General features: G+C 41.9%; 1 protein-coding gene across 7 annotated transcripts in view; it reads left to right on the forward strand.

Moving 5' to 3' along the window:
- DVL1 (dishevelled segment polarity protein 1) overlaps positions 1–27560 on the forward strand; it is a 105202-nt gene that overhangs the window by 58464 nt on the left and 19178 nt on the right. For all 7 annotated transcript variants that reach the window (XR_012626089.1, XR_012626090.1, XM_074848093.1 and 4 more), the window contains exons 4-9: positions 1221–1333; positions 17568–17706; positions 24495–24588; positions 25587–25656; positions 26408–26547; positions 26871–26947. Coding sequence is in view for 5 of the 7 variants with exons in the window: in XM_074848093.1 (XP_074704194.1) it covers positions 1221–1333; positions 17568–17706; positions 24495–24588; positions 25587–25656; positions 26408–26547; positions 26871–26947 (633 nt within the window). In the remaining 2 variants the exon portion in view is untranslated. The remainder of the gene's footprint in view (positions 1–1220; positions 1334–17567; positions 17707–24494; positions 24589–25586; positions 25657–26407; positions 26548–26870; positions 26948–27560) is intronic.

Here is a 27560-nt window from a genome sequence, read left to right on the forward strand (position 1 = left end):
AAACCATGGGGACAATTCTCTGTTGCCTCTTTGAAACCTTTTGTTCTGGCTAATTGTAGTAGTGAGAAAGTGACTCTCCGTAGAGCCCTCACAAAAGCAGAGTGGAAGAAATCTGACCACTGAGATCGTCATCAAGATCCTTCTGCTTTTTGCCCAAAGCTCACTTGCTCATAATGGTCTTTCACTGGGACTTGTAGATTAATATTGTGCTGGCACATCTGTGTAGCTTTCAAACAGTTGAGAACATGAAGAAAGGACCTGGGGTCTATTTGTACGTTTCACAGACATGCACATAATTATTTTGAGCTTTGCTGTGACTTGCAAGACTTCAGCCTTCAAGGTCAGCGCTCGGTATTGAAAGTGGTCACAGTGAGCTATAGCTTCTGCCCTTTGGCTGTCAGCATGCTGCGTATCTGGCTTGGGTATTGTCAGGAAAACAAACCTGTTCAGGGTGAACAAGCACTTAAGGAAGTGAGCTGAAACACTGGGTTTAGTTTAAAAAAAAAAAAAATTATTTATTGGGCTGTTGTAGAAAAGGCAACTTAGTTCACAGGCTTGAGAATAAGCCCCCGATAGAGCATGTTTTCTGTTGGCATTGTGAGAGGAGCTCGTACATACAAGTATATATTTCTTGGATCTGTGATCTTCAGAATGAGCATGGGAGGGTTTGAGAGATGCCTGGGAACTTGGGCTGTTTTGGAGGTGGAGAGGAGTGTTAGGGTCAAACAAGTTTTGCTCTTGCAAAAACCAGTGTTCTCTGGTCTTGTGTAGGGCAGGTACGCTGCGAATGTGTGATATTAAAGCTGTCATGATGGGACTGTGCTGAACTCCCATTTCCTTTGCAAGTGTGTTAGCAGCTAAAGCTGTCTTGTACTTAGTTGTCATCTCAGCGCGTGCTAAAATGATCCCTTTTCTTAGCACATCAGTAGGCTTCTTTTCCTATGGAAATGTCATGCAACGGTCTTGTGGCAGCTTTTTCACTGTCATGCTGATACTACTTGTGTAACAGGGCACTGATACTGAACTGTCTTTTCACCCTTCGGGTAGTTTTGGGGTGAGCAGAGCAGCCTGGGGGAGCTTGCAGTGCTGCAGCAAGACTGCAGCTAATCTGTGCAATAGTTTTCTGGCTTCTAAACCAACATGCTCACAACTGCAACTGTTTTTATCTAAAAGAAAAAAAGAGATGACTCCACTGTTTCTTCCTATTTGTTCTCTAACAGCCCAAATGCTGCCAGCAGCCGGGATGGCCTGGACAATGAAACAGGAACAGAGTCAGTTATTAGCCACCGGCGAGACAGACATCGACGGAGAAATAGAGAAGGGCATGAGGACGGTGAGTCCTATTTATTTTTTCTCCTTTTTCATTTAGAAAGAACAATTTTTCTTATAATCTTTCAGAGCAACAACTACTTTTACATGAATACAGCAGAAGAGAAGCATGTCTGCCTTCTTGCATGCTTTCAGGGACTTATTATTTTAATGGAATAATTTGATAATTGCTTTGAAACTCTTTGAAGCTCAGTGTTTTCTAAGAGATCTGGACAACCTACAGTAAAGAGGCAGAGAGATTATTTTTGATGATATACAGAACTTTCTGTAGTATTAGAAGATGATTAGCTTGGAGAGGTATAACGACACGCAATGCTGAGCTCCATATTGTCATGGCTGGGCTGCCTCCATTATTCAAGTTTGCTCATTTAAAGGTAGAACACGTTGTTTGTATGATGTGTTGGGAGTTTGCAGTGTAGACAGTATTTTAGCATTGCAAAGTCTGAGCCAAAATCCTCTGAAATAATTTCTGTTGATTTCTCTAGGCTTGGATCAGCAGTTGTGTTTTATGCTGGTATAGCTATAGCACATTGGCTCTGAAGATCTTTTTTTATACATAAATATACCCAAAGTACACTTATAAACTACAGAACTTCATCTCTTGCCTCTAGTCTGTGTACATCAAAGTAAGCGTGTTTTTCTTCATTTGTTGCCAGACAAGAATTTCCAGGCTTAATTAAGAATTAATAGGTGCCACCCATTGAGTTTAAAATGGTCCAGAATATGGAATACTTAGGCCCAAGAGATGCCATCACAGGCTTTATTCACAGCTCCACCCACTAAAGTATTTGTCTCCAGTTAGAAAACCCTCAGTCATATATATACTGTGGGTTAGAAGCAGGTGTCTTTCTGTTCATTTAACCCTTCCAACTTGTGACTGACTCAGAGTGACTGAAAATTACTCAGTGGGTGGAGCAGAGAGCTGTCGTTGCACGATTCTGGCTGCAGATTCCTTTGAGAAATCACAGAAAGAGGCAGAATCTTCTAACAGCGTGTTAAACGGTGATTTGTTTTTAACATTAAACTAGTGCCAATGCATGTTTTGCCATGGACTTTTGTGGTAAAAGAGCCGGTTGTTGAATGGCTGGTCTCGGACCAGGACCATAGTCTCGACTGCTCATATGGTAATGCTTGAGCACAGGAGTTTCTGCCTTCTGGTGGTCTGAAACTAGTTCGCACTTTTCCCTTTAGACAGAAATGGGATAAAATTTCCTCCTCCTCCTGTCAGTCTAGGCTGTGGTCAAGCAAGAACATATCACTCAGTAGCGCAAATGTTACCTGTTCTCAAAACAATGTATGAGCAAGAGGTGAGTTTTGTCAACGTGCATAAACCAAGGACAACTGTTGAATCATTTTGGTCTCATGAAATATATTGTTTAATGTCCATAGTGTTTCTGTGGTCATAATAATATTTTATTTAAAAACCCCAAACCACCAGTGTGTTATTTTCAGTTGAAAGCATGTCTCCAAAATGCAGAGTTCAGCACTATATCATGAACTGCCACTTAAAAAGATTGAAAGAAGTGAAATACCCTTCTCCTGGAGAAGGAGTCTAAGGCCTCTACCTAGTAACAACAGCCACACATTAGTAGAGTCATTCTTTTGAGTCTTTACGTTGTCTTTGTCTGGAGCACAGTTGGATGTAAAATGGGGGAGCGGTCATAGGAAAAGGGGGACGAAGGTGGAGGAAGGGCAGCAAGGTTGTGACACCTGGTTCACAGCTATTTCAGGGGCAGAAGCTCTGTGCTCACCTGTCATTATGAAAATAAATCCTCCTTTCCCTGCAGAAAGAAGGAAATGCAGTTAAAGCGTTTGATCTTGCGCTGTAGAGACTTGTTTAAATAATACCAAAATTACAGCTCTAGTAGTTCAGAGAGAGCCAGGATGAGGGATTTTCACTGGAGCACTGCATTACTCATAGGTTTGTTCCATAGGTATTATTATGCAGAGTAGCTAAGATATATGTACAGTACTGCCAGCTCACCAAGCTGTACAGGAACATGCACCATGTAGTGTTTGTAACTGCGTGAGCTCCTGATTGGTATAAATGAATGACAAAGAATTACCACGCTGACAATGAGGATATCCCTGGATATTCTGCAAAGGGAAAGAAGTACTCGTTCCACAAGAAAAAACGAACAATGCATTACAGCCTTCATTTCAAACAAGGTGAAGTGAGAAATAGTGCTGTTGAGCCATTTGGGAACTGCAGATTGAGCTCAACACATTGAGCTAAAACCTGTACAGGTCAATCAAGCTTACCCCACTGATCCCTGATCACTGTGGAACTGAGAGGTCCAGCAGAATGAGGTTCTCATTCTGACTTGGGAAAACCCCAGGGCAGGGAACAGCAGAGAAGCAAAACAAAGATCTGTCGGGAGTGTAGGTAAAATGAAAATGTCCCCAAGTAAATGTAAGTACAGAAGCAGAATTCTTAACTGTGAGCTGTGCAGAAAAATCTCTCTCCTGTCAGCCTGGTGTTTGGGGACCATTCCTGTTTTCAGAGCACGACACAAGTTTCGTTTTAAGCTGGCCACTAGTTTTCACTTCAGTGCCTTCCAGCCCCCCACTGCACAGCTTCATCATGAATAGGTGAGAATTTCATCTTAATCTCCCAAATGGATTTAGGTTTTATCTTTTAGAAAGATTGAAATGATACTCAGTAATGAGCTGTGTAGGCACCATTAGTTGTAGACAACCTTTTACTCCTTCTCATTAAGGGTTAGACCCATGAACCTATCTTTGCTACCCAGTCATTCTACGTAGCAGTGGAATCCTTAAAGCATAATCTTCCCTGTCTTTCTTAAACCACAGGTTTTAATTCATAAAAAGACCAGTTTAATGCTCAAATAAAAAAAAAAGTTCTTGCACAGACCAATTATTGGGAGTAATGGTGTGAGAAAGGGGTAAGAATGAGTTGGCAGGAAGCCGAAGGGTTCAGCATTTTTGTGTGTCTGTGCATGTGTATGAATTAAAAAATGTTTATTGCCGGCTTGTTTCCTCTTTGTTTTGCAGTGACAGCTATTCAAAATGCTCGAAGGGCAAAGTATTATATGGAGAGCTCAGAACAGACAGATGCTTTGCCCTGAAAAGCTGATAGTGGAAACATCTGAGACAAAAGCTGGCAGGAAAAACAGGCATGGGAAAAAGGGAGTTCTTTCTGCCTACTGTTGATATTAGGAAAAAACCCAACTTTTAGAACTCCTTAAAGAGTTAAAGCAGTTTCTTTTGTCATTTCTGTCCCGTTCTCCATTTTACTTCGCACAAATTGTTTCCTAATTGTACAACAGACTGGAGAACTTTGTCAGCTAGTTCAGTCTGACAGCCTGTGCCTGAAGTGCAGCAGGTTTCTTAGAGGCATTCAGTTTTGATCTGAAGAGTCTAGGTGATGGTAAACTAACCCAATTCTCCAATGCTGGTAATTAAAAGTGTGGTATCGTGGGCAGATTGATCACAAATGCTAGCCTGATGCTTTACTTCATTGTTGCAGGATTACTCATCATAGGAAAAACTATTTCTGCTGAATTGCTAGTGGGCATTTATAGACATACATACAGAGGCCATTATAAATATTGATGGCAGACTGCAGCTAGAAGATATGGGACACACCTGGTAATCTGACAGAGTTTTCACACCTCTTTCCATTGGAAATGCAAAGGGATTTTGCAGCGCAGAGGCTGTGATTTACTAGACCAGGGATTCAGTCTGGTAACAACACAGGCTAGGGCACTTGCAAGCTCTTCCACCCATTTCCCTTAAGTTATGCTGCTATTTTAAGTGCAGAGGCAACGAACAGCCATGGATGCTCCTATGCTTCTATCTTCTCTGGTTTCAAAATTATACCCACAAAGAGAATGTGATGGGCTGAGGAACATAATGAAACTTTGTTCATCAGTGTGCATTTGAAGGTGTGTGACATTTCAGATACCAGCATGAAGAAAATCATAAGGGAAAAGGGTCTGGAAAACTTAAAGTGCATTTATAATTTTCTTGGTGAAATGTCTGCCAGAGATAGGGAGAAAAATGAGAAGGGATGTAGTTTCAAAAGAATTACCACCCTGGTTCTTACTATACTTAAGAGAGAGGAAGAACTTTGTAACTGGTGTTAATGTGTCCTGTGCTAGTGTCTAGAAGCCTTTCTCTGGTAGCACTGTACAACTGATGAAATCAGGAAACAGAAGTGATTCAGCTGGACAAGTTCTGCCTAGCAAGAGTTTTCCCTTTAAATGGAGAATGGGAGGAAGATGAGCCAGAGGGGCAGTCACCAATCTGTAGTTTCCTTCCTTACCTACTGTAGATGTCCCAACACCCAACATCAGCAGAGCCTGCTCCCCGCCTCATCAGCCGTGGCACGCTCTTGGGTTTGTTGTTGGCCCTTTCATCACCTGAGCACCTGCTTAACTTTAAGGAAGTATGCTTAAATCCAAATGATTTTGGTCAACCTCAATTATGTGCTCAAATTCTGTGTTGAACTGAAGGTCTGGTAGGTGGTAGAGGAAGGTGCTTTCTGGACTTTGCTCCTGGACCCAATTTACACCTGTGTGAAGTCTAAGGAAAGCTTTACACTTAGGTCATTCCTCTGCCGGAGCTTTGGTTATTTGTGCACCAACCTGTTACCTGTAGCAAAACAACCTGTTTATAGGGTCTCCAAGATTCTCATCTTACCATGTTCCTTTTCAGTAATTTTTAGTAGACTATTCTTTGCTAATGGGAAGCAGAACAGTGTATGATGTTGTATATGCAAAGCAGATGCTAATTCTCATCCATGGATGCTCAGAAAGCTGGGGAAACAATGAAGGATCAACAAACAGAGATGTAATTTTTCTCCAGGGAATCGCCTAGTTTAAATTTGCTGTATTATTCTCGTACTTCAAGCATGAGATTACACACCAAGAGTGCAAGTGTAAAGAGGTTTTGCTCTGATACTGCTGTTGTGTTCTCAGTGGAGTTAATAAAGTGAACTAGCTGAGAAAGATGAGCCCTGTGAAGTGAGCATGGACATAGTTACCTTCTCTTTGTGTGTGTGTATACATATTTTAAGGTCTAATGATTATTATACTGTGGAGGCTACATATGCAGAGAAATTTATTTTTTTTTGGCAAGGCTTTGTATCCAAAGAGGCTTTTATATGAATTGGGGAATATGTCTTTTCCTGATCACCTTTCACACTAATTAGTAGCAAATCTATCCCTTGGCATTAGCTTCATACAAAATTAGTCTGGAAGAGTTGAGCTGTCAGTATGTCAGAGCTCCACTTTCTCTCTTAAAGCAACAAAAGTCCTTGTTGCTTTGGAAAGTTGACAAAGTCCTATTAAGTGAAAGTTGAGTGAGGATCTTAATTAGAAACGTGGGAGGTCTGCCTGGCACATGTTCTTGGGACCCCTTGCTGTCTAGAACAAAGCTCCCATGTGTAATTTCCTGAGGAGGAGTGGGAAAGGGGACTCTGGAAGCTCTAATTAGGGAGGTAATTAAGGGACAAGTTTTCTTTGGCATTGGGGAATGTTTTATAGCTACTGCTCGGTTTCTGACAAGTCTGCAGATGTCAAGTGTCGACACTAGTGTTTCAACACTGAGTTTGCTGTGGGGTGAACTTAACTATTGTGCAGCCAGCTGAAAAATGCTGGATAATGACCTGTGCTTTGAGAAGCTCTTAATGTGGGCACACTTACAGATCCCCAAGTATTTGGGAAGAGGAGCTGTTGCAGATTTCCAGTCATTGCTGCGGTATATGTATTCTTTACCATAGTGTGTGCCAAGGAATCCGAACAAAAAGGGCTGGGACTACAAAACAATTGCAGTGGGAACTTTAACAGTGGTAGCTGAAAATACAGGGCTCAGCAATTGTTGCTCTTGAAAGGCTCTGTCATGTATAAACAACTATGAGGTGGCTGGTGAGCCCCTGAAGTTTTGAAGTGACCAGATGGCCATAATGGGATACGGGCAGTGTAGGACTGCGTGCCTGGAAGAGCAGGAGCTTTGGTACTGGTTGTAATCTGTCCTGTGGTGATGTCTAGAAGCCTTTCTCTAGTACCACTGTGGAGCGATTAGAGAGGCTCTTTAAGGGTTCCAGAGAACTTCAAACACAAGTCGGGGTGTAGGGATATAGCACGCAGATGTGTACAAGCATCAAGCAGGAGTGGACAATGTAATACTCGTCGTTCTTCCCTACTGCCATAGTGGAGACTCTAACCCCTGCACGCAGCAGTGAGCTGCACAGACGGGGTTGCAGGTCTTCATAGAAAAAGTGGTAACATATTTCCTGTTAATAATTGGTAAAGACTTTCTGCATTGGTGGGGGTTGGAAGCTCTGTTGTTTTTTCTCTTAACTGGGAGCTTGGCTATGACTTCTTCCTGAGACACTCTCACCTTTGTTCTCTGCAGCGTCACAGAACCCTCTTTACAGCTTCCTTGAGCAGATGCTGCTCTACTCTTTTCTGCTTTCAAGGCTTATTTGATTTAGTACTTTGATGTGCTTTTGTCCCTCAGGCAGGGCCTACGCTGCTGTTGATAAAAGTCAAGGAGGACATATTTTAACCTCCGAGGCTATGCTTTATTCTAATCTGTGACACATTGAAAGGCTTTTGTCAGACAGTCTCAGTGCACTCTGTCATCCTCTAATGAAGAAACAGGAGCAGGGGGTCAGCAGGGCAGAAAGTCCCTGGTTATTAGTGGGACAGGCATTGAACCAGAGCAGAGAACGATCCTTGTTTAGACTAAGGACTTGGTTTATCTGGGAGTATTTTATGAATAAAACCCTTATAATCATGGTTTGTGTTTGCTTGCTCAATTATAATAATGATTCCTGACCCCCAGCCCCCCCAGACAATGTTAGCTAAATCAAAAAAAATTAGAAAAGGGAATTTTAAGTGCGTAGAGAGATTACAAAAACTTTATGGATTTAAATGCACACCTAAATTACACAGGAAACCTTTCCTGTGAATTCAAGGCTACCTGGTGCTGTTTGGGAGGTATAAAACATTGTTAAAATGAAGTGTGTTTGCATACTGGTAAAGCCACTTCTAACTATTGGAGCAGCATATAGGAGCTTTTCTGTAGAAGAAGATCTAGTTCAAACAGGAAACCTGTGAAGTTGAACCCATTTTTTCTGTTTAAAATTTAACAGAGAAGATATAGCTGGAAAAAGGGAAAAAATGTAAACAGGGGACATCATTATATAGTGAGCTCTTCTGATCTAGTATATTAACCAGGTGTATTTTAGTTGGAATATCTAGAAATATGGATGTTGATCTCAACTGTCAGTGTCTCGTCAGATCTGCAAAATGAGACTAAAAGCCCTTTTCTTTACCTCACATCTGTTCACCCACTCCAGTTCCAGCTGAATCCAGCTGTGCACTGGCTTTTAGGGAAACAATGAAGTGAACCTTTCACAGTGCTCAAAGAACAATTCGCTTCCATTTTTGGTTTATATTGAATGATATGGGAAAAACCCTGAATTGAAGTTTTAATTTACACAGGTTGGCCAACACACTGCTAATCAGAAGACTTTAAAAATACATGTATGATAAATACATTTAATTATTATAATAACATAATAATAATGTTTATATTTGATATAACTAAGTCACTACAGAAAAGTTAAAGAGTTAAAGGGAGGGAAACTGCATGTAGATACAGGTTTTTCCTTTGTTGGGGTCTTTCCTTTGCATCTCTGTAGCAGGACCGAGTTTGGTTGCTTGGATGTGGCCTGCAGAAAAGCACTTAGAAAGTGACACCATGTTTCAAAAGGCACAGATTTAAGGTCCTTTTCCATTTCCTTCTGTAGCTCTGTGTTAGTGTTTTGGCGGTTGCTTTGGCTGTTTGGAGTGGGTTTAAAGGTGCCAACGAATTTCTGCTGATGTGGTATTCAGATCTGAGTGCAGCGTTCCAGGTGCAGTCCTGCTGCAGGCAGCACAATCCCTTGTCAGATTGAGTCAGGGCAGACAGACAAAATATATACATATACATTACTGCCATCATTCATCCATCTCAACTTGTCTGTGCCGTTCACTTTCTTTGTACCTAATGCTTGTGAAGAATCTGAGGACTGTGTAAAACACCGTATAAATCTGTGTCTTGCTCCTGAGTGGTGTAGGATGCCTGCTGCTGTAATCTGATTTCCCTGGCAGTGCTCTACACGTGACAAATTCACTTTCCTTCCCCATGAGAAGACAGGGATGGGACAGGACGAACTTTTTGTTTGCTTATTCTTTCTGGTGGGTCTCCGGAACCTACGAGACAACTCTAAAACACATGCTTTGTGTTTTCTTTGTATACTGGAAACATGATCCTCTGCGACTCCAGATCCCATGTCAGTAGGACTGTCCTTTTTATTTTGTCATTTTGAGGGGCAGCCTTGCTTCCCCTAGAATAATTTGTCACTCCAGGAGTAGATATAGCTTGCCCACCCCCGAAGCCATTCACTCGCGGGGGAGGGCTTTGCTTCTGCCGGCGCTTTCCAGTCTCGATGGAGGAACTCGAAGGTCGGTGCCCGCACGCAGCTGAGGTAACGCGGGAGCCCGCGGTCGCCAGCCCCGCGGTCGCCATCCCGCAGTCGCCATCGCCGCAGTCGCCAGCCCCAGGGCCTTCTCCGGCCGCCGCGGCCTGCGTCTGTGTGGGCTCTGGAGCCTGAGGGCATTGGCGGGAACCGGCTGCCGCGCCCGGCCCGGCGCTCTGGGGAGGGGAAAGCGGCCCGGCCCTGCCCCGCCCCGGGCCGGAGGGGGGGGAACAAGGGGGTCCCGGAATCGGCCGGGGGCTCGGCGGCGGAGCGAGCAGGGAGCCGGGCCGGGGGGACCGCCCGCGGGGCGCGGTGGGGCCGGAGGGGGCCGGCGACTCGGCTGGGCTCCGGGGCGGCAGCGGCCTGAGGTGAGGCTGCCCGGCGGCGGGGGAAGGATCCCGGTGCTCTCTGTGTGGCTGAAGGGGACCGTAGTCTGAGGGGGAGAGACCAGGGGAGAGAAGATTGCTCCGACTTAGAGACGGTGAACTTTTCCAGGAGCGAAGGTACACTTTGAAAATGTTATTCCCTGGGAAGTATTAAAACTTCATAGAGACCTGTAAAAACACACTGATTCATTCATACCCAAGTGATCCGGAATACTGGGACAGTCTCTGAGTTGGATGACAAAACTGGCCTGGATGATGTTAGAGAACATTCCCTTTTTGAAGAGCTCGGGTCAAAATCTTGAACAAATATGGTAAATCTGTTTTAAATTTAGCATTTGAGGTATTAATTTAGCATCTGCGGTAACACCGTATGAGAATGCTGAGACCATTGTAATATTAAACCTTGCTGCTGTTAATGACACTAAAAGCAAACACTTATTTACACAAAGCATCATCGTCTTGCATTTGTCCTAATTCCTTAGGCTTGTGAGGAACAACTGGCAAGAAAGGCTAATGAAAAACTCTCAGGGAAGTGGGGAGTTGAAAAAGGTTTATGACACAATCGTAATATCCCTTGGAAGGGATCATCTTTTTAAATGCCCTATATTAACAAATTAATGCCGTATTGTATTTGTTTTGTCTTGAAGACCCAGTCACAGAATGCAAAACTGTTTCTGAAACTTTTGAATGGCTGAACCTTGAGAGCAGCTGAGCTATTGCAATCCTTATTAAATTGCACAGAAGCTGCAAATGTTCACAGTTTCTGAAGCTTTTGTCCTTCTGTAAGAAGTTAATCATTCAACAAACATTGCTTCTGTGCTGTGGTATTGAAGTACACACGAGTAATGCCAGGGCATGTGGTTTGAGAGAGTATTTGAAGTACATAAAACAAAGTTCTGTCGATTGTAAGTCAAACACAGATTTCACCAGAACGAACAGAAACCTCAGCCTGATACCAAGGTATGGTCTGTCCCCGATTCTAAGTGAAGACCTTAAAATGCAAGTCTCACTGAACCTCGGCGGGACGTGAGCACATACCCATGTGAGATCCAACATTTGTTTCTATAGTGTGGCTGTGGTTTGCCACGTGCCAAACTCTGACTGATTTTTATGAAACTTGTCTGCCTTACCGTTTTTAATGACGATGCCATATTTAGGCCTTGTGAACTTTTACAGTGTTGCTGCTTTAAATGATTTGTGTCCTAACAGAGCAATTCGTCTGCCTTAGACTTTCTCTAAAACAAGTGGAGTTGCTCCGTCATTGGCATTTACAACAGGTTAAAGCTGAGAAGCATTTTGCTCTTGATAAAGACACTAGCAGAAGTATATGGACTTTCATGATGAGGAACATACATACCTGTTTGGGGTTGTTTTTAGAGAAATTTTATGAGAGACTGGAAAACCATGTATTTAGATCTGAGATACATTTATACAATACATAAAATAAGAGATAATTTAAAAGAAGCCCCAAATCAGTATAATTGCTAGTAGCCTGACTATATTCTAAGAAGTAATTGTGCAAATTCCAGAGGTCTATTTATGTATGGTTTATTGGGATAAAGAGAGCTATGTCATATTACAGGCTCCCATTAAAAATGTGGCTATAAAAGGATTTGGCATTTCGGAACTGATCCGTGGAAAAGTGACTTGTATCCAGCAGATGTGATTAGCAAGTGTGTTGTGGAAATGGCAGAGTGGCAAATGGCAAAGTCAATGCAAATGATTTTTGTTCTATTTCCCCAGTCCTTCAAGATACACTGCTTACCAGATGCGCTGCCTCTTGGGCACAGGCTTCCTTGGGATTATGTCATGGAGGAAGAGCATGAAAAAATATATATTTTTTTTCATAATCTTTGAGTCTTCAGGAATGGAATTTTCTGTCCCAGCAGGAGCCCTGAACTGGCTCTTTTTTTCTCTCGCACTGTGTGTGAAAAATAACTACTTGTGGGAAGCTCCATGTACATCTGGATGTGTCTGTTGGACTTGGACAGAGTGATAGTCACAGTGCACGCTGGGGATTTCCTTAAGTGGGCACAGCGTGGGCAGGGAAATGGTCACTCCCACGTTTTTGAAGTGTTTTGGTAGGAGCCAGCCACAGCAGGAGAGGCAACAGGAGCTCCACTCACAGCAGCGTTCCCCTCTGAGACCCACTCCCCGTAAGAGATATTGTCACAAGTGGTGTCACCACCTGATGAGGCCATTGGAACCAGTCAGATGCTATCCAGAAGCCCAGCCCCGCATGTATCGCTGTAGGTATTAACATTCATTTCAACTGAAGTTTCTAAGCAGTCAGTGCCCTTATTTTGTGCAGGGAAACTGAGGTACTCAGTATAAAAATGAGATAATGCACACTGGATCTAAAGGGCGTGTGAAAGTTTGGGTGGTTATTACTGGGTTTGGGGAGTTTATGTCCATGCTAATGTATTGCAACATTGATAAAATCCTCAACTGGATACTCCCCAGTCTCTTGAGTTTGGATCCTGCCATGATGAACACATTGCTCTTAAGTGTTGTTTGGGATTTACAGGCTGCAGCACTGACTCTGTCCTTGATTTCTCGGGCACGAGCTCTGTTACCTTTACACAGAAATAAATGGCGCATGCATCTCCGTTGCCTGAGACCCTCGGGACTGTTGTTGGTACCGTAGACTCTCAAGTGAATTTTACAGCACAGTTTGCAGCGTTCCAGCTGGTGAGTCCTCAGAGTTAACAGTGCATCCCTTCAGGGACAGCCAGTCATTCAGACATTGCTCCATACAGGCTATGGCATTGGATCAAACTGCAGTTTCTTTATTCTTTTGGTAACACAGAAAATATGTAGGCTTGAGGGGAAAATACCTATGGATGCCATTTCCACGCCTTGGCTTCTTCTGTATTCCTCATTGTTCTCTTGATGCTGGAAAATCCTCCTTAAGCACTAAGCATCACTTGTCTAAAACTTTCTCTGTTACTTTAGTTGCAAAGCAAACCAGTGAAAGTTCAGCGTTTTCACTGCCCAGTGCAGGTGATCTAGCAGTGTAACAGAAGTACTACAGAGGCACTGCAATTTCACTGAAAGGTGGGCTGCTAAAGAAAACACTCCAATGGCATGTTTTTGCACACCGTGTTTGAGGCAGCCTTCAGCTGGTTAAAAATTCTGTCTGGTCTTAAAATTGTCCTCTGCGTGAAAACGCCCCCCTGAGAACTAGCATAGAGCATTGATGTGGGCCATTAATTCTTCATAACGGTTGTGAACTGATCAAATTTGTGTGGGATAAATTATTCACCTGATAATAAATGAGGAAGCTGTTTGAGACTCGATATTAGCAGTCCTGTCCCATCTGATAGGAACACAAGTCCTAGCTTCAAGTTTATAGTCTCTGAAACAACAGTGAACATCTACTGCGGGGAAATTTAAACTGTGGGATGTTGTGGGAAGCCAGAAGGTTTCAGCTCCTGCCAGTAATTACATGGACTGTAAAATAATCAGTGTGTTGCATGTGCCTGCTGTGCTGTAATCCTTCATACACCTGAGGCCAAGCAGGAGAGGAAGAGCATTTCTTATAAGAACGATACAACAGAGTCAGAAAGTTTGTATTTGAGCCCAGTGCTAAGCAGTTAGAGCTGGCTGACAGCTGAATTACTTTATTCTTTAGTAAATATAAATTTTGAAGGAAGCTTGCTTAGAGGCAGCATGAGAACAGTCTTTTAGGATGCTAGCAGGAAGAAAATTCAGATTTGGAGTGAAAAAACATGCAACTGCTGAGCATGCTGTCCAGTGGCTAGAGGCACAAAAAACAAATTAGCTGAGTTACAGAGTTTTATCTAGTGAAAGCATTAGGCAAATGACTCTGAATTGCAAATTCAATAAAATAGCAATCTGCTCATAGAGCTTTTAAGGGCAAAAATTTTCTGAATAAATAACCCATGATGGATGAGATGTGACACTTTGAAACGTGTCCTGGTTTCACAGCACTCCTCACTGCCAGCTGCGCAAGGTCTGCTCGAGAGCGTGGAGGTGGCGGTCTGTAGATATCTACCTTTAGTGCTCCCTAATTGATGACATCCAGAATTCTCAGCAGAGAAGTGAGTGCAGGATGGAGTTTTACAGTGGAAAAGGTCCACAAGAGTGAAAGCTTTTAGACCACCCACTTGGAATGAAATGAAGAATCTGCATTGTCTAATCATCATGACCTGAGATGGGAGAGACAGGACTGGGGATTTCTAGTGAGCACTTGAGACAACCCACCTATTGATGACCAGAGGCGCCCGCCCTCCCTCCCCAGCTGCATAAACAGACTAGTTTTGCAGAGAAATATTACAAAATCATGCTGTCAACTTTCTTTCTGGGCTGTATACTTAATAATAATCAAAGCCAAATCTAAATAACCTATCTCTGATGAGAGAAGCATACTGCCCAAATTTGCTTCCTATTTATACTAGTTAAATGTGGATAAAATCCAAGTCATTGTTTTCTGTAATCTACTACCCACCCAACTGGAGCTGGGGAAGCTGCTTCTGACAGGGGCTTGTTTTTAATATCAGGGCTCTGTTTAATGTCAGCTTCTCCAAATCAAATCAACATTATCACCCAGCATTGATGTGATTACTTTTATAAGTTGCAAGTGATGAATAGCAGAGAAAGGCAGGCAAAACAAGCACAGTAATAAAAAAGAAGGGATTTTTCAAGTGGAGAAATGTGTTTTCTCTATAGCTGATGTTTTGACTTCCATCCATTCTAGCTTTTATACTGCTCCTCTATGAAAAACAAATTTAAAACTCAGAAGGGGCAAATAGATTTGTTGTAAATTGTGTGCCAGCTAGTAAATTTGTAAGATTTGCGGTCGCTTCCTATTGAAGTCGGAAAGGAGACGTCGGTGGAAGCAAGACTGTCGAGCGATCAACAACCAGCTCAAAGTTGCTTGGGACTGTGTTGGATTTGCATTTGGTGAGAGTCTCTGTCCATCATAGCTCAGAATTGTGAATGCTTTGCGAAAAACCGCTGCACATGTCACCACCTTTTCTTGGTGGCTGTTCCCTCGTCAGAAAAACTGTGCTGAGCTTGTAAGGGTGATAGTGTTGCATGTGTTTTGGTAGTCCAACGTCCTGATTTGTTAGGTTTTAGTTTAAAGGCTGAGCTAGGAGACTATTTAAGTGTGGATGTGGGATTCCTGAAGGTACTTTTTTTCACCTAATCATCTGTGGTACTGAAAGAAGCACATTAATAGTCAATTCCCAGTTTATAGAGTTTGAGGAAACTGATGAACACTTATTTATTCGGACAGAACTGAAATTTCAGGCTTTTAAATGCTTTCTTCCCACTGTGTCTATGAGGAGTTATCATTCTGAAGCCTTGAGTGTTGTTAAGCTGATTAATCGTTTTTCGGTGAGATCTGGTGTTACCACCCAGTACTGGGAGCAGATGGTGGTAGTTGTGATGACCAAATTACAGCAGGAGAGGATTTCTGTACTGTAGAATATGTGGTCTAAAAAGCTCTGGCAAATGCTGTTCTGTCTCCATTTTACACATGGGGAGGTGAGAAGTGGAAGTGCTAGGAGTAAGGCCTGGAGGCAGAGCCTGAAATTGAAACCTGTGAAGCTTAACTTTTTAACCACCACACAGCCTTGGTCTTTGAGGCAGTTCCTAGACGACAGCAGTCAATCCCTGACTCTTTATCACTAGTATGTGCTAGTTTCAGAAGAGGATTCAAGGCTTGAATAAATGGTATAATCTGAACTGCCCTTCAGCATGTGACAGGATGAAAACCAAGTATCGCTTCTGAGCGGGGTGGTGAAGGGTTCATACTCTTCAGCTTCTCTTCAAACCAAAGCTCGGTGCTATTGCAAGGGGGAAGGAGCTTTGGTTTTACTCTGTGACTTGAAAGAAGATGTGGTGGTCTTGGGTAGCCAGCTTAAGAGTTTTCACAGCCATTTTGTATGCCTAGATGTGCCTAGAAGCTGGGTGATCAAATGGGATATGGAAGTGACATAGCAGGAGAATTTGTTACAGCCATATGCTTCAATTATTTTGCTTTGCAGAAATGGTTTAGATATATGTATAAAAAAATTGAGATCTCATGTATATATCTGTTACCTTTTACTGAATCTCTTAAAACCCTTTATGGACATAAATAATTAGGCCCATGTTCCTCAGGCAGAAAGAAAACTAATCAGATTTTTTACTTCACTGCTGAACAATTTGAAACAGAGGAGTGAAGGTTAGCCACGGTGGACTTCACAGCCAGGTATTTAGGGTGGCTCCTCGTTTTTCAAACCGTGTTACCTTGATAGTTGGCGAGAACTGTCAGTTAACTTTCGATGTGGACAGTTGCACAGCATCATGTCTAATTCCTACTGCAGACATTCCTCCTTTATGCAGGTTTTCTGTTCTGCAATTGAAGGGCAGATCCCCGGGACCTGGGAGGGAGTTGTGGAGAGTGTGGGAGTTTGGAGAGTGTGTTTTAAAATATCAGTCTGTCTTTGAAGCCTTTTATGTTTATTTCTTGACCAGGTGCCTTATCAAGTTGAGCCTCTTGTTTCAGGGAAAGGAACATTTTTGGCAAAATAGAGCACTTACAGATTATGGGTCTTCTAGTGAGAGGTCTCTGTCAGGAAGCAGGCAGGGGAGCTTGCTTTGCAGAGGAAAATCCATAACATATCTCTTGAAAAAGATGAATCACTGCTGCCTTCAAGTAAATGGCATTTGTACTGAGGGGATTATCTGCAGGAATGTTTGTGTGTCTGACAACATTGGCACAGCTGGGGATTAGTAAGAAATTGTTCTGAAGCATTGCATGCATGTGGAGTGGTCAAGGCAATGTGACTTTGAGATAACTGTACTGCCCAGACAAGGTGGTGTGGGTATGGGGACAGGAATGCTTAGCACAGGTCGAGGGAAAGGTGGTTTTATGGGTGAGATGTTAGTAGAATTCATCAGGGAATGTTGTTTAATGTTTTCTGTGCTGCTGAGCTATCCATACCAAACTGAAATTGCGTTGTCTACTGCTTTTCCAAGATCTTCATACGTACCTTCCTATTGACATCAACTCATGGCCGTTCTAATTGATGTTCTGATGCCATTATACCATTATAGTACTTGTTCATGCCTGCTACTTCTGTCTCGATCCGTTTATGGTTTGCCCATGAACTGAGCCATAGACAAATGAAAAAGTTAGGAAAAAGGTAGGTTACTGCCAGCCAGGGCAGTAAGCTTTCCAGCTGCTGAATGAAATCAGGTTCTGCAAAGAGCTTGGTTTTGGCATAAGGATCCTCCTGCAGAGTTGTCTGCAGCTGTGTGTGAATGTCGTGCTACTCACCGTGCCACTTCTTCCTTGCTCTTCCTCTTTGCCAAGTATTACTCCATTTATTTTGTTTTTGCAGTCCCTCGGATCAATGGCCACCCAAAACTGGACAGACACCGTGAGCACCCTCCTGGCTATGATAGCTCTTCTACCATGATGAGTAGTGAGCTGGAATCCAGCAGCTTCATTGACTCTGATGATGATGACAACACAAGCAGGTAGGGCATCTGCTTAGTGACTGAGCTGGGAAATACTCTTGGCATCTGTTTCCCAACCACTTGACTGTTTTTCTGGGCTTTCCTGAAACATGCTGACTGGCAAGATGAGAAGGCTTATATCTTCTATTTCCCCTCTTCCCCCCCTTTTTCTTTTAATTTTTTTTTTTCCTGCTACATATGATTTGAGCACTGATAATTTGTCGGTAACATCATGTTGTATATAATCCGGGCTCTGAGAAACAAGCTGAGTTATTGAGGTCGCTATCCAAGCTGCCTATAGCCACTGTTCCAATTAAGAGAAAAATTATGTTCCTGTTCTTTCCTTTTAATAGCAAGAATGATCACATTTTAAGATCAAAGCAATGTGCAGCTCTCTACTTATTTATAAAGTAATGATGTGAATATTGTAACAAAATAAATTCAGCGTAGATTCCTAATAAGTATGCACTTCACTAAAGCTGAATTGTAAAGGAATTCCTATGTAATTGCATAGTCTGAGACCTATAAGCAGTATGGGAATTCATCAAGGTTAATGCTATTGCAAAGGCAGGCTGTGATGCCATATATTTATGACTACTTAATTATTTTTTTCTTTTTGTGCAGACAGAATGTGAATTATTTCTTGGTTTTTGCGAAAAAGGGCTCCATTTCAAGACATTCCTGTTATTCTTAAAGATATTTTTGTTCTGTAAAAGGTTTATAAGACAATACATTTCTTGGATTAAAAATTTTTAAAGATGTAAAAGCAATCAAAACTAATATTCTTCCCTTTCCTGGCTGCAGTGACAGCGTTCTGTGAACACTGTCTCTAGAGCTGTTGTTCATCCAAATGAGCTATGAGAACCCATCACAGATTTCTATTAATTGTCAGAGAACAACAAGATTACAGATCTCTGGTTGTTCCTAGAGATCTGTAGCCAAAACAAATAAGGTGCAAGGCGATATTCTTAAATTCTAGGTAGAATGGAAGCATCAAAGAGCAAGTAGTCCTGGAGATGCTTAAACATTTGCTGTGTTTACAAATAGATTATTAGCTTCTTGAACTCAGTGGATCTATTTGGTCTTGCAGTTAGTCATAGCTTAAAAATCTGTTGAAGAACAGCAGTTTCTTCAAATTCTGTTTAAAGGCTGGATGTTTCCAAGGGGTTGAAAGGGTAACTAAATGAACATTTAAGATTTGGTTCTGAATTAGTTTTAAGAACTTATTTTGCAGTTACAGTGAAGTTGCCAACAACCTGAAGATACAGAAAATTAGCCTTCTGGATGCTTTGTACTTCACCTGGATATTCATGTGCATAAAGGGTTGGCAGGATCAGTAGTTAACCTGAATGAACTCTAAGCCTTCCTGAAGCCTTTAGGGCTTCTAGCCCTCCTTCCCTCCCTAAAAAATCAAGCCCACAAAACCAACAACAACCCTGCAGCTGATTTTGTTTCTTGTAAATAAATTAATCATTTCCATGGCAGCAAGATATGCAGTAGGGCAGGATTAGCACAGCCAGGGTGGCCACTGAAGCCCATTATACTAGACCCAGCTAAATCTTTTGATATTAATAAAGTAAAGCTTCCTGCATCTGACCTGAGAAGAGACTCTTCGAAGCTGCTGCGCAGGCCTTTTCCTTTCCAGGCTAGGGCAGAAGCTTTCTGCACACAGAATAGCTGCCAGGCCAGCTAGTCAGGAAGAACAACTAAATGGAATGCTCTAAGGTATGCTGTTGTGTTACGGTGATGATGTTCTCAAGCAGATGAGAGATTGTGCTGGCAGGGAGAAGTTTTCTTTAGAGGCAAATACAGCCAAATAGAAAATCGAGCATGCTCCAGATCTGCTGGAGACAGCGGCCTGGGGAAAAAGAGGTTGAAGAGGGTAAGTTTGTTTAAGACGAGCTGATGAACTCTGGTGTCAGAACCTGCATTGTAAAGGAGATTGTATGTGGAGGAGGTCACTGAGAGGAGGAATCAGATGTAAAGGATGTGTTACTGTCTTGGAAGTGAAGAGGTTGCAAGAGTGAGGATGCTTTTCTAACAGTGTGTGTTTGACATGGGTTTATTTTATTTTTAACTTGAAGCAGTGCAGCAGAGTTGGTTGGTTTCCTGTCCAAGGAAGTTCTGTTGCATTTAGTTAGAGAGAGAGAGAGAATAACTTTTTGTTTCAGTGAATTTGTTCACAGATATTACAGGACAGTACAGAACCCTTCAAGTAGTGTAAGTGTAATAATTTATTTCCTTTCTTTTCAATGTATGATATAACTCAACATGAGTGTTATTTGCAGCTAGTAGGTGGTATTTTGAGTACATATTGATGTAGGGAGCTCATGGTGAGCTTTACAGTAAGTGTTATTTCTGTCTTTTGTTAAGCGAATAAAGGTCTAGCAGATACGACATCTGTAGCTGTAGGATTATTGTCAGCAACTTGCAATTAGTATTCTCAGTTCAATGTAACTAAAAACTCAGTTCTGTTTTAGTTCTCATTTAAGAAATTAACATTAGTTCTTTTTAAACTATACGGATAAGCTTTCTTTAACAAATTGTTACCTCTTTATCCTCCTTTGGGCAATGTAGATTGGACAAATTATTATTATTATTCTTTTTAAAAATCTCTTCTGTGGTATCTATTAGCCTTTCTGTTAGAAGTGCAGTCAGGGTTTTGGCCAGTAGCTACTGCAGGAAATCGGTAGTTACGATTCCAGATTTGTTTTTCATCTTTGCACTTTATTTTGCCCAAAAGCTCAAATATACTATCTTGTTTTGTTCATCAGATTGTAATAATAACTTTTACTCATTTCTGGGGATACTTTAGAGATCAAAGTATTACTCCTCATTAGAATAGGTTTGAGCTGCTCTTTAGCATCCAAATACTCCTAGAATATGAGATACGCAGTGTTTATGAAGGATTCAGCAAGGATGCATTAAGGCTATGGATTTAAAAGAAATTACAGGAAGAAATGATGAAGTGTGCCATAGCTACATGAAAATAGATATAGCCTTGACTCCTTTTTAAGAAATCACAGAGACTGTGAAACCTGGTGTTCACAAATATGCTTTCACACAGTGTGGGAGTCTTGCCGAAACAGCCGTTCTTGCCTTCTACTTACACGTTGGCTTATTAAGGCAACTGAAGTCGTTGTCCAGCTTCCGCCAAGAAGTGGGGAAAAAAATGAGTTGAGCGAGCTCTCCATTTATGGTTTCTCTAGTGTAATAAGTAACATTTTCTAATGTTTATCTGTATAGAAGCCAACGTGTAAGCACACAAAAATGTTTCTGCAGTTCCTTCTGATCATCAGTTTTGTGCAATTAGTGTGAGAGGCTGTTTTAGCTCAAGTAGTTACTTCTCTGAAATATTGTCTGTCCTCTTGAACTAAACCTGAACTGTGGCTTTTCTAAGGAACTGATTTCCATTCTTCCAGTGTAATGCTGAGTAGAATGAAAAAAATACCACAGAAAGAAGAATTTAATTTTCCACATTTTATCATCTGGTAACAGAAGTTCAGAGATTTGCCAATAAACTCTGGTTTTGCTGATTTAATTTAAAATAAAATCAAAAATGTTCACTGCTTACAGAGGAATCTAAACTTTTGGTCATGTATTGAAAGTGAATGAATTTTCCAAAGTGGTCTCACCCTGAAGTTGCTGAAGTAAATAGGGAGAGCAAAAGTGGAGAAGGAACAAGATGCTGGTATTAGCATAAGTTATTTGTTCACACCTTCATCACCTCAGCTGTGTTCTGTCTGCCTTTGTGCTGTGTACTTAGACTTTTCTTCTTTTTTTCCAGTCCATCTTTTTGAACTCATCCCTGATATATCTCTCTAAAGATAGTAATGAAAGTATTTTTATGTCCTGTACTAGATGATAGCTTAAAATATCCCTTCTAAGGACTCGGAGTCAGAGGGCAATTCTGTTTTCTAGCTATACTCAGTGCTGGAAAAATGTATTTTTGTCCAGTCCAGGTTTAGAAAATCAGACTAAAAGCTGTAAATAATCATTCTTTGTTTTTCTGAGCGATGCCATATTGATGTGCACTAGAGCAGGAGGAAGAAATTGGCATAGCCAGGCAACCTTGACAGTCAACAGGTATTACATGCTGTCTGTCATCAGGAAAAATACTGACAGAGGAGGTGTACTAACATACAGTGGAAGGCACTTTTAATTTGCTTACTTCTTGGGATGTAAAGTGCCATGAAGTTACGCCACATTACTGCCAAGACTGCTTGAGACAAAGAAATTCAGTGAACTGCCTGCTGAAACTCTACTGTTCTTATCCCTCCTTTCCATAACTTGCTATCCAGATAAAATGCCCGTTGTCTGGAAAGTGGAGGAAGAACTTTGCTACTGGGTGAATTCCCGCTGTGGTCCCTGCTGCAGGCAGGTGTGGCTTTCAGTATAGTTTTTCTCTCCTTTTTCTTTCTCTGCTATATGAACATGGGTAACTTAAAATTGCTTTTTACAGTAGGCAATATTAGACGGAGGCATTGCCCCTTTCAGGAACGTAGTAATGGGAAACTGAATAAATTAAATGACGTGTGTGAATTTAATGGATTCTCTTTATCCACAATCACCATTAGAGGATGCCATTCTAAAAAGGTTGGTGACAGGAAATGTTGCATACTCCTTCAGTGATGCACACTAGGATAAAGCCAAAAAATATGATATGGCAGGAGGTGAAATATGCGTGTAAACAATGAAAATCAATTGCCTGGATGCCGTGAATGACTTTGGAATGTGATTATAGTAGCCAAAAGGACAGATAAAATTTTACGGTTTTGTCGTTTCTGTGATGGACTAGCTCAGCTGTCTCCAAAACCAGTCTTGCCTCATCATGTGAAAGAGCAGGGCCTTCACACCCCTGTGTTCTGTCTGCAGCAGGGAATAGAGCCACTGAGCAGAGGGTTTGTTTGCAGATCGGAGCGCTGAATTCATCCTCTAATCAGTGGAAGAAGGGCACTCGCATCTCTCTCATAGCCTTTGAAGTGATCTTGTTGCTTGACTTGTGTTTAGGCAGAAAAGCTCCCCCAGACTTTTGCCTCTTTTCTTTTTGCTGCTGTTCTCAAAGAGCAGGCAGGTTTGCTGTGATGTGAGCAAAACGCCTTGCCTTTCTTCAGATTCCTCTAAACTGTTGTGTGCTGGAATGTTTTAGCTGAGCCCTACTAATGAGACGTTCTGAGAGAGAAGAGGAGGAGAGTGAAATTGGAGAGGAAATAGGAAGAAGGAGAATATTGGTAGTAAAATGTAAGAGGAGTTTTTTTGTGTCAGTCTTTGTCAGTACTTTCAAGAAGAGTGGTGAATGTTGAGCAAGTCCAATTCTGGGAGCCCTGTGTCTGAGAGACGTCTTTATTTTTCCTGTTGAAAAGGTAAAACCTCAGAAAACCAGGTGCTCTGGGCTGTTTCCACAAATGGAGAAGTATCAAATTTTTGATCTCTTTCGAAAATACCACCTCTTGGCTCTTGAAATTAATCTGCTTTGCTGGGAGGGAAAAAAGGAGTGTGTGAGGTTAACATGCCTGAAATAGTTTTGTGATCTCAAAGAGAATGTCAAGAGATTCACACCCTCCGAGCAGTTCCATCATCTGTAATGTTCAGCCCAGTACGCTTGACTAAAACACACCTACTTTATGCAAGATGGGTTTCCCAGTGTGGTGGGTTGTAATCTCATGACAGCAAGCTGCTTTTTGAAGTTGCTGATACCAAGTTTTGCTTGAGGTATTCTAGCATCCCTGCATGTGGCTAGGACTTTGAAGACAGGGACATGGAGACTGGGGAGAAAGACTGGCACTGTTTTCTTTGTGACAGTGCCAGTTCAATTACTTGTGTTGTATAGGGTTGGATTTTTTTTAATCTTGGTTAATGATGGAGCATTACTATGTCTTTTTTTGCCATTCTTAACATAATAAATAGAGGCGAGATGTGTCTGCGGTGTTACACTGGTATCTCTGAAATCTAGGCTTTGTTCCAGGCTTCTGAAATTAATTTGGGCAAATCCATTTGTCTTTCTGTGTCTCAGTCCACTATCTGTAAAATGAGAATGAATACATTCTTAACTATTAGGGTATTTAAGGATTTCTATGTAGAATGTGGCACATTTAGGTTCTACAAGTTTGAAGAGCCTGGCAAGAAAAAACACAACAAAATCAAACTAACAGAATATGTAAATCATAATCACTGCTCCTCTGTCACTATTTGGTAGTAGCTATTATCAATTGCTACTTTATTTAACTGAATTCATGCCCCAGTGTTAAGTTCCTGTTAACAGGGTAGATAGCAGCAGAAGAAAATAACAACATCATGACAAGACTCACAAAAATTAATATTAAGAGATTCTCCAAGGGGTCTGCTGTTCTCTCAGAGCGGAGATTAAAATCATTGTTTCATGTACAGCTGTTCTTATGGTGTGCATTTTTCTTTGATGGGCCTGGAGTCAGAGCCACCTTTAAAGTAGTGGAAGATGGCTACCTCTGACCTTTACGTGGTTAAATCAGGGTGATCTATGCCTGTTGAGATGTGGGTTGCACTCCGGTTTGCTCCCAAAAGAAAGCAAGCCAGTAAAAGATACTCTCTGATCCACGCTGTAGTTGAGCTGGTACCTTCTCTGTGCTCCCAGGCAGAGGCTAAGGTACGGCGCGCTGGGGTTGAGCAGCAATTCAGCAGCAAGCAGAGCAGTACGTTGTAAGCCAGCTGATGGTGTCCGTGTGATTTACGCTCTCCTGCATTCGCAGGGATCAGCCTTCTTTTGGCAGGGTGCAGAGAAATGCAAATGGCTCAGCTTTACAGAGTTGACATTTGCTCTCAATTTCCCTCAGGTTGAGTAGCTCCACTGAGCAAAGTACTTCATCCCGGCTCATACGGAAGCATAAACGCAGGAGGAGGAAACAAAGGATGCGGCAGATTGACAGGGTAAGGTTGGCATCATAATCTTCCAAGGAGGTGAACCGTGATTTTTTTGAGTGCAGCATGTGAATCAGGAAGGGATCCAGAACAGGTCCGTGCCCTGCTGAATTCATTGCAAAGGCTCCCTTTGGCTCCAGTCTCTAACATTTCAAGTGCTGCAGCACTAGAGTCAAGACTTTTTCCTGCTCTCCCTTCTTTTACTGTTAAGTGATTTCATTTCTTGTTGTTTCTTTCAAGATCAGCCTCTGCAGGAGAACCTCCGTTATGCTGCTGGCTGATGCGGGCAAGGGGTGACCATGGTGTTAGACATCTGATGTATAAATTGCTGAGACTTGCATTCTGCTGAAAGGAGAAACCTACGTTTGTAGGAAATCGCAAACCTTTTCCCCTTTCCTGTGCTAGTCCTATGGTAGCAGAATGAGGATGGCCCAAATGACGTACTTCTTGAAGTAACTGTTTTGTTCTCCTGTAAATATCAGTCTTCACAGATTAAAGAATGAGTATGCGTACATTTTATCACAAGAACTGAAGTAATGTTTTAGAAGATATTTGATAAGCACATTTGTATTTTATTTTGGAGGCGGGGGGGGGGTCTGCCTACTCACTTCCTGAAGGATCATGTGTTGTTCACTCCTCTCTGTAGGGAGGAGCTGTGGATGTAATAATTCACACTGCACTGGGCACTTTAGTATTTAAATGTCTGCCTGTCAGTCATGTAGTCAGGAAGCAAAAATGATTCAATTTGAAGTTCAGTTGAGAAACCTCAATATAGGAACTTGCTCTGTGTGTTTTGTAAACAAATCTTTGGAGAAAGTGCAGATTGTGTTCAGATTTTTTTTCCTTACAGATTCTAAATGAAGAATAATTTTGAGGAGACCACAATGGTTTCAGGATGCCTTCTAAACCTATTAATCAGTTCCCGATGAATTAATCCTCAATAGTTATTTTTATTGTCTTATTCTGAGCCATTTAAAACCTTGAGAATTTTCTGTTGTATTTTGCAGTCGTCTTCGTTCAGCAGCATCACCGATTCTACTATGTCCCTAAATATCATCACTGTCACACTCAACATGGGTAAGAGGATAAGCAATGTTTTTTTATGATGAATTTCAAGTGATATAGATGTATTTTGTTATGGTGTAGTAGCCCCTGGAGCCAGTAGAAAGTTCCTTGATTTGAAAGGATGCCACTCTGTCAGCTGTGCCTGGGCTCCTAGCCCAGTACTGGATAGTTCCGAGCTGTTTGCACAAGCACATCAGTATTGTTCCTGAGAAACCCAGGGAAGGAGCTGGAACCCCAGGATATGGAGTTCTGCTCTTATTTGTGGGAATGGTAAGGGGTCGGACATTGTTAGGAGCGAGAGTAGAAGGGCACTGGAGGTTTGTGTTTCTGCTGCTCGTGTGTTTCATTGTTTGGCCAGATAGAAATGTGCAGGACTGCCAATTCAGCACCTTTCAGTAGCAACAAATTCTTCCAGCCACTCTGATGTGTGGAAGAAACGTTGCCTAATGCTGATCGGGTGCCTAATTTCTAGGTGTAGACGTGTCTTTTCAATGTCGTTTCTCTTGCTGATTTTTTTGAATGTAACTTTTCAGTTTCCTGCATGAAAAAATAATGTCTTTAGCAGCACTTCCCTGCTGCCTTTCCCTGAAGGTGCCAGGCAGACAGACGCCAGTAGGGTAACCTGAGATAATTGTAAGTCAAACATGGCCCAGCTGATGTGTTGAGAGAACTGATTTTTCAAGACTGAAGTACTCTTCGCTATCATTCCAATCACTTTGTTTGCTTTTTTTTCCTCTCCACCCTCCATTTTCTTTCCGTATAGAGAAATATAACTTCCTGGGAATCAGCATTGTAGGACAGAGCAATGACCGGGGTGATGGTGGCATCTACATCGGCTCTATTATGAAAGGAGGGGCTGTGGCAGCAGATGGCCGAATTGAACCGGGAGACATGCTTCTGCAGGTTGGTCTCTGTCCAAAAATACGTGCCGCTGGCTTGTAGGTTGGTGGCTCAGCTCAGTCATCCCACCAGATCCATGGCCATAGAAATCAGTTAACAGAATTCATTCATACTCAGAGAAACGTATCACAAAGACTGTTATCACTTAAATCTATAATTCTCTGCGAACTCTGCTGGAGAGTTGATGTGCTCTGAGAAACAATATTTCTGCAGCTGCTCAAAGGAATGGAAACAGTTACAAGGCAAATAAATTTGGAAACAAATAATTAAAATGTCTTTAACTTTCCTGTTGCAAAACCTGACTTCTGCTTTTTGCAATGTTTCAGGTGAATGATGTCAATTTTGAGAACATGAGCAATGATGATGCAGTACGGGTTTTACGGGAAATAGTCTCCAAACCAGGGTGAGCGTATTACAAAATCTCTTGCTCCTTATCCTCCATATGTAGTTATTGGTATTGGGCAAACCTCAGTGAAATCACCATTTTGATCTCAATAAGCAACCAGTGTGACTGCTGATCTCAACTCTGAACTTCTCAGTGTGAATGATGAATTGGTGAGACTGGTTCCAGTGTACCAGCCAAACTTCTCAGTGTGAATGATGAATTGGTGAGACTGGTTCCAGTGTACCAGCCAAACTTCTCAGTGTGAATGATGAATTGGTGAGACTGGTTCCAGTGTACCAGCCAAACTTCTCAGTGTGAATGATGAATTGGTGAGACTGGTTCCAGTGTACCAGCCAAAACCGGCACAAACGAGGAGTTGCCTGGTTTCGGTAGCACTATTTGTTTATACGATGAGTGTTTTAATATCTCAAGAGCTGATCAGTAGACAGATTTCAGCATGATCTATGCAAAACCAGAAACATTCTGATACTGGTTCGTACTGAAAATACTTCGACAAGCATCTCCAAAACATTCTCAGAATGTACTTTGCAACTGTTGAATAGGAATAAGTTTGTTTCAAAGAGTTTATTGTAGCAGTTACAACTGCTGTAGGGAGAGTTAAGACTCACCC

The sequence above is a fragment of the Strix aluco genome, chromosome 22, assembly GCF_031877795.1.
Source record: "Strix aluco isolate bStrAlu1 chromosome 22, bStrAlu1.hap1, whole genome shotgun sequence".
Lineage (NCBI taxonomy): Eukaryota > Metazoa > Chordata > Aves > Strigiformes > Strigidae > Strix > Strix aluco.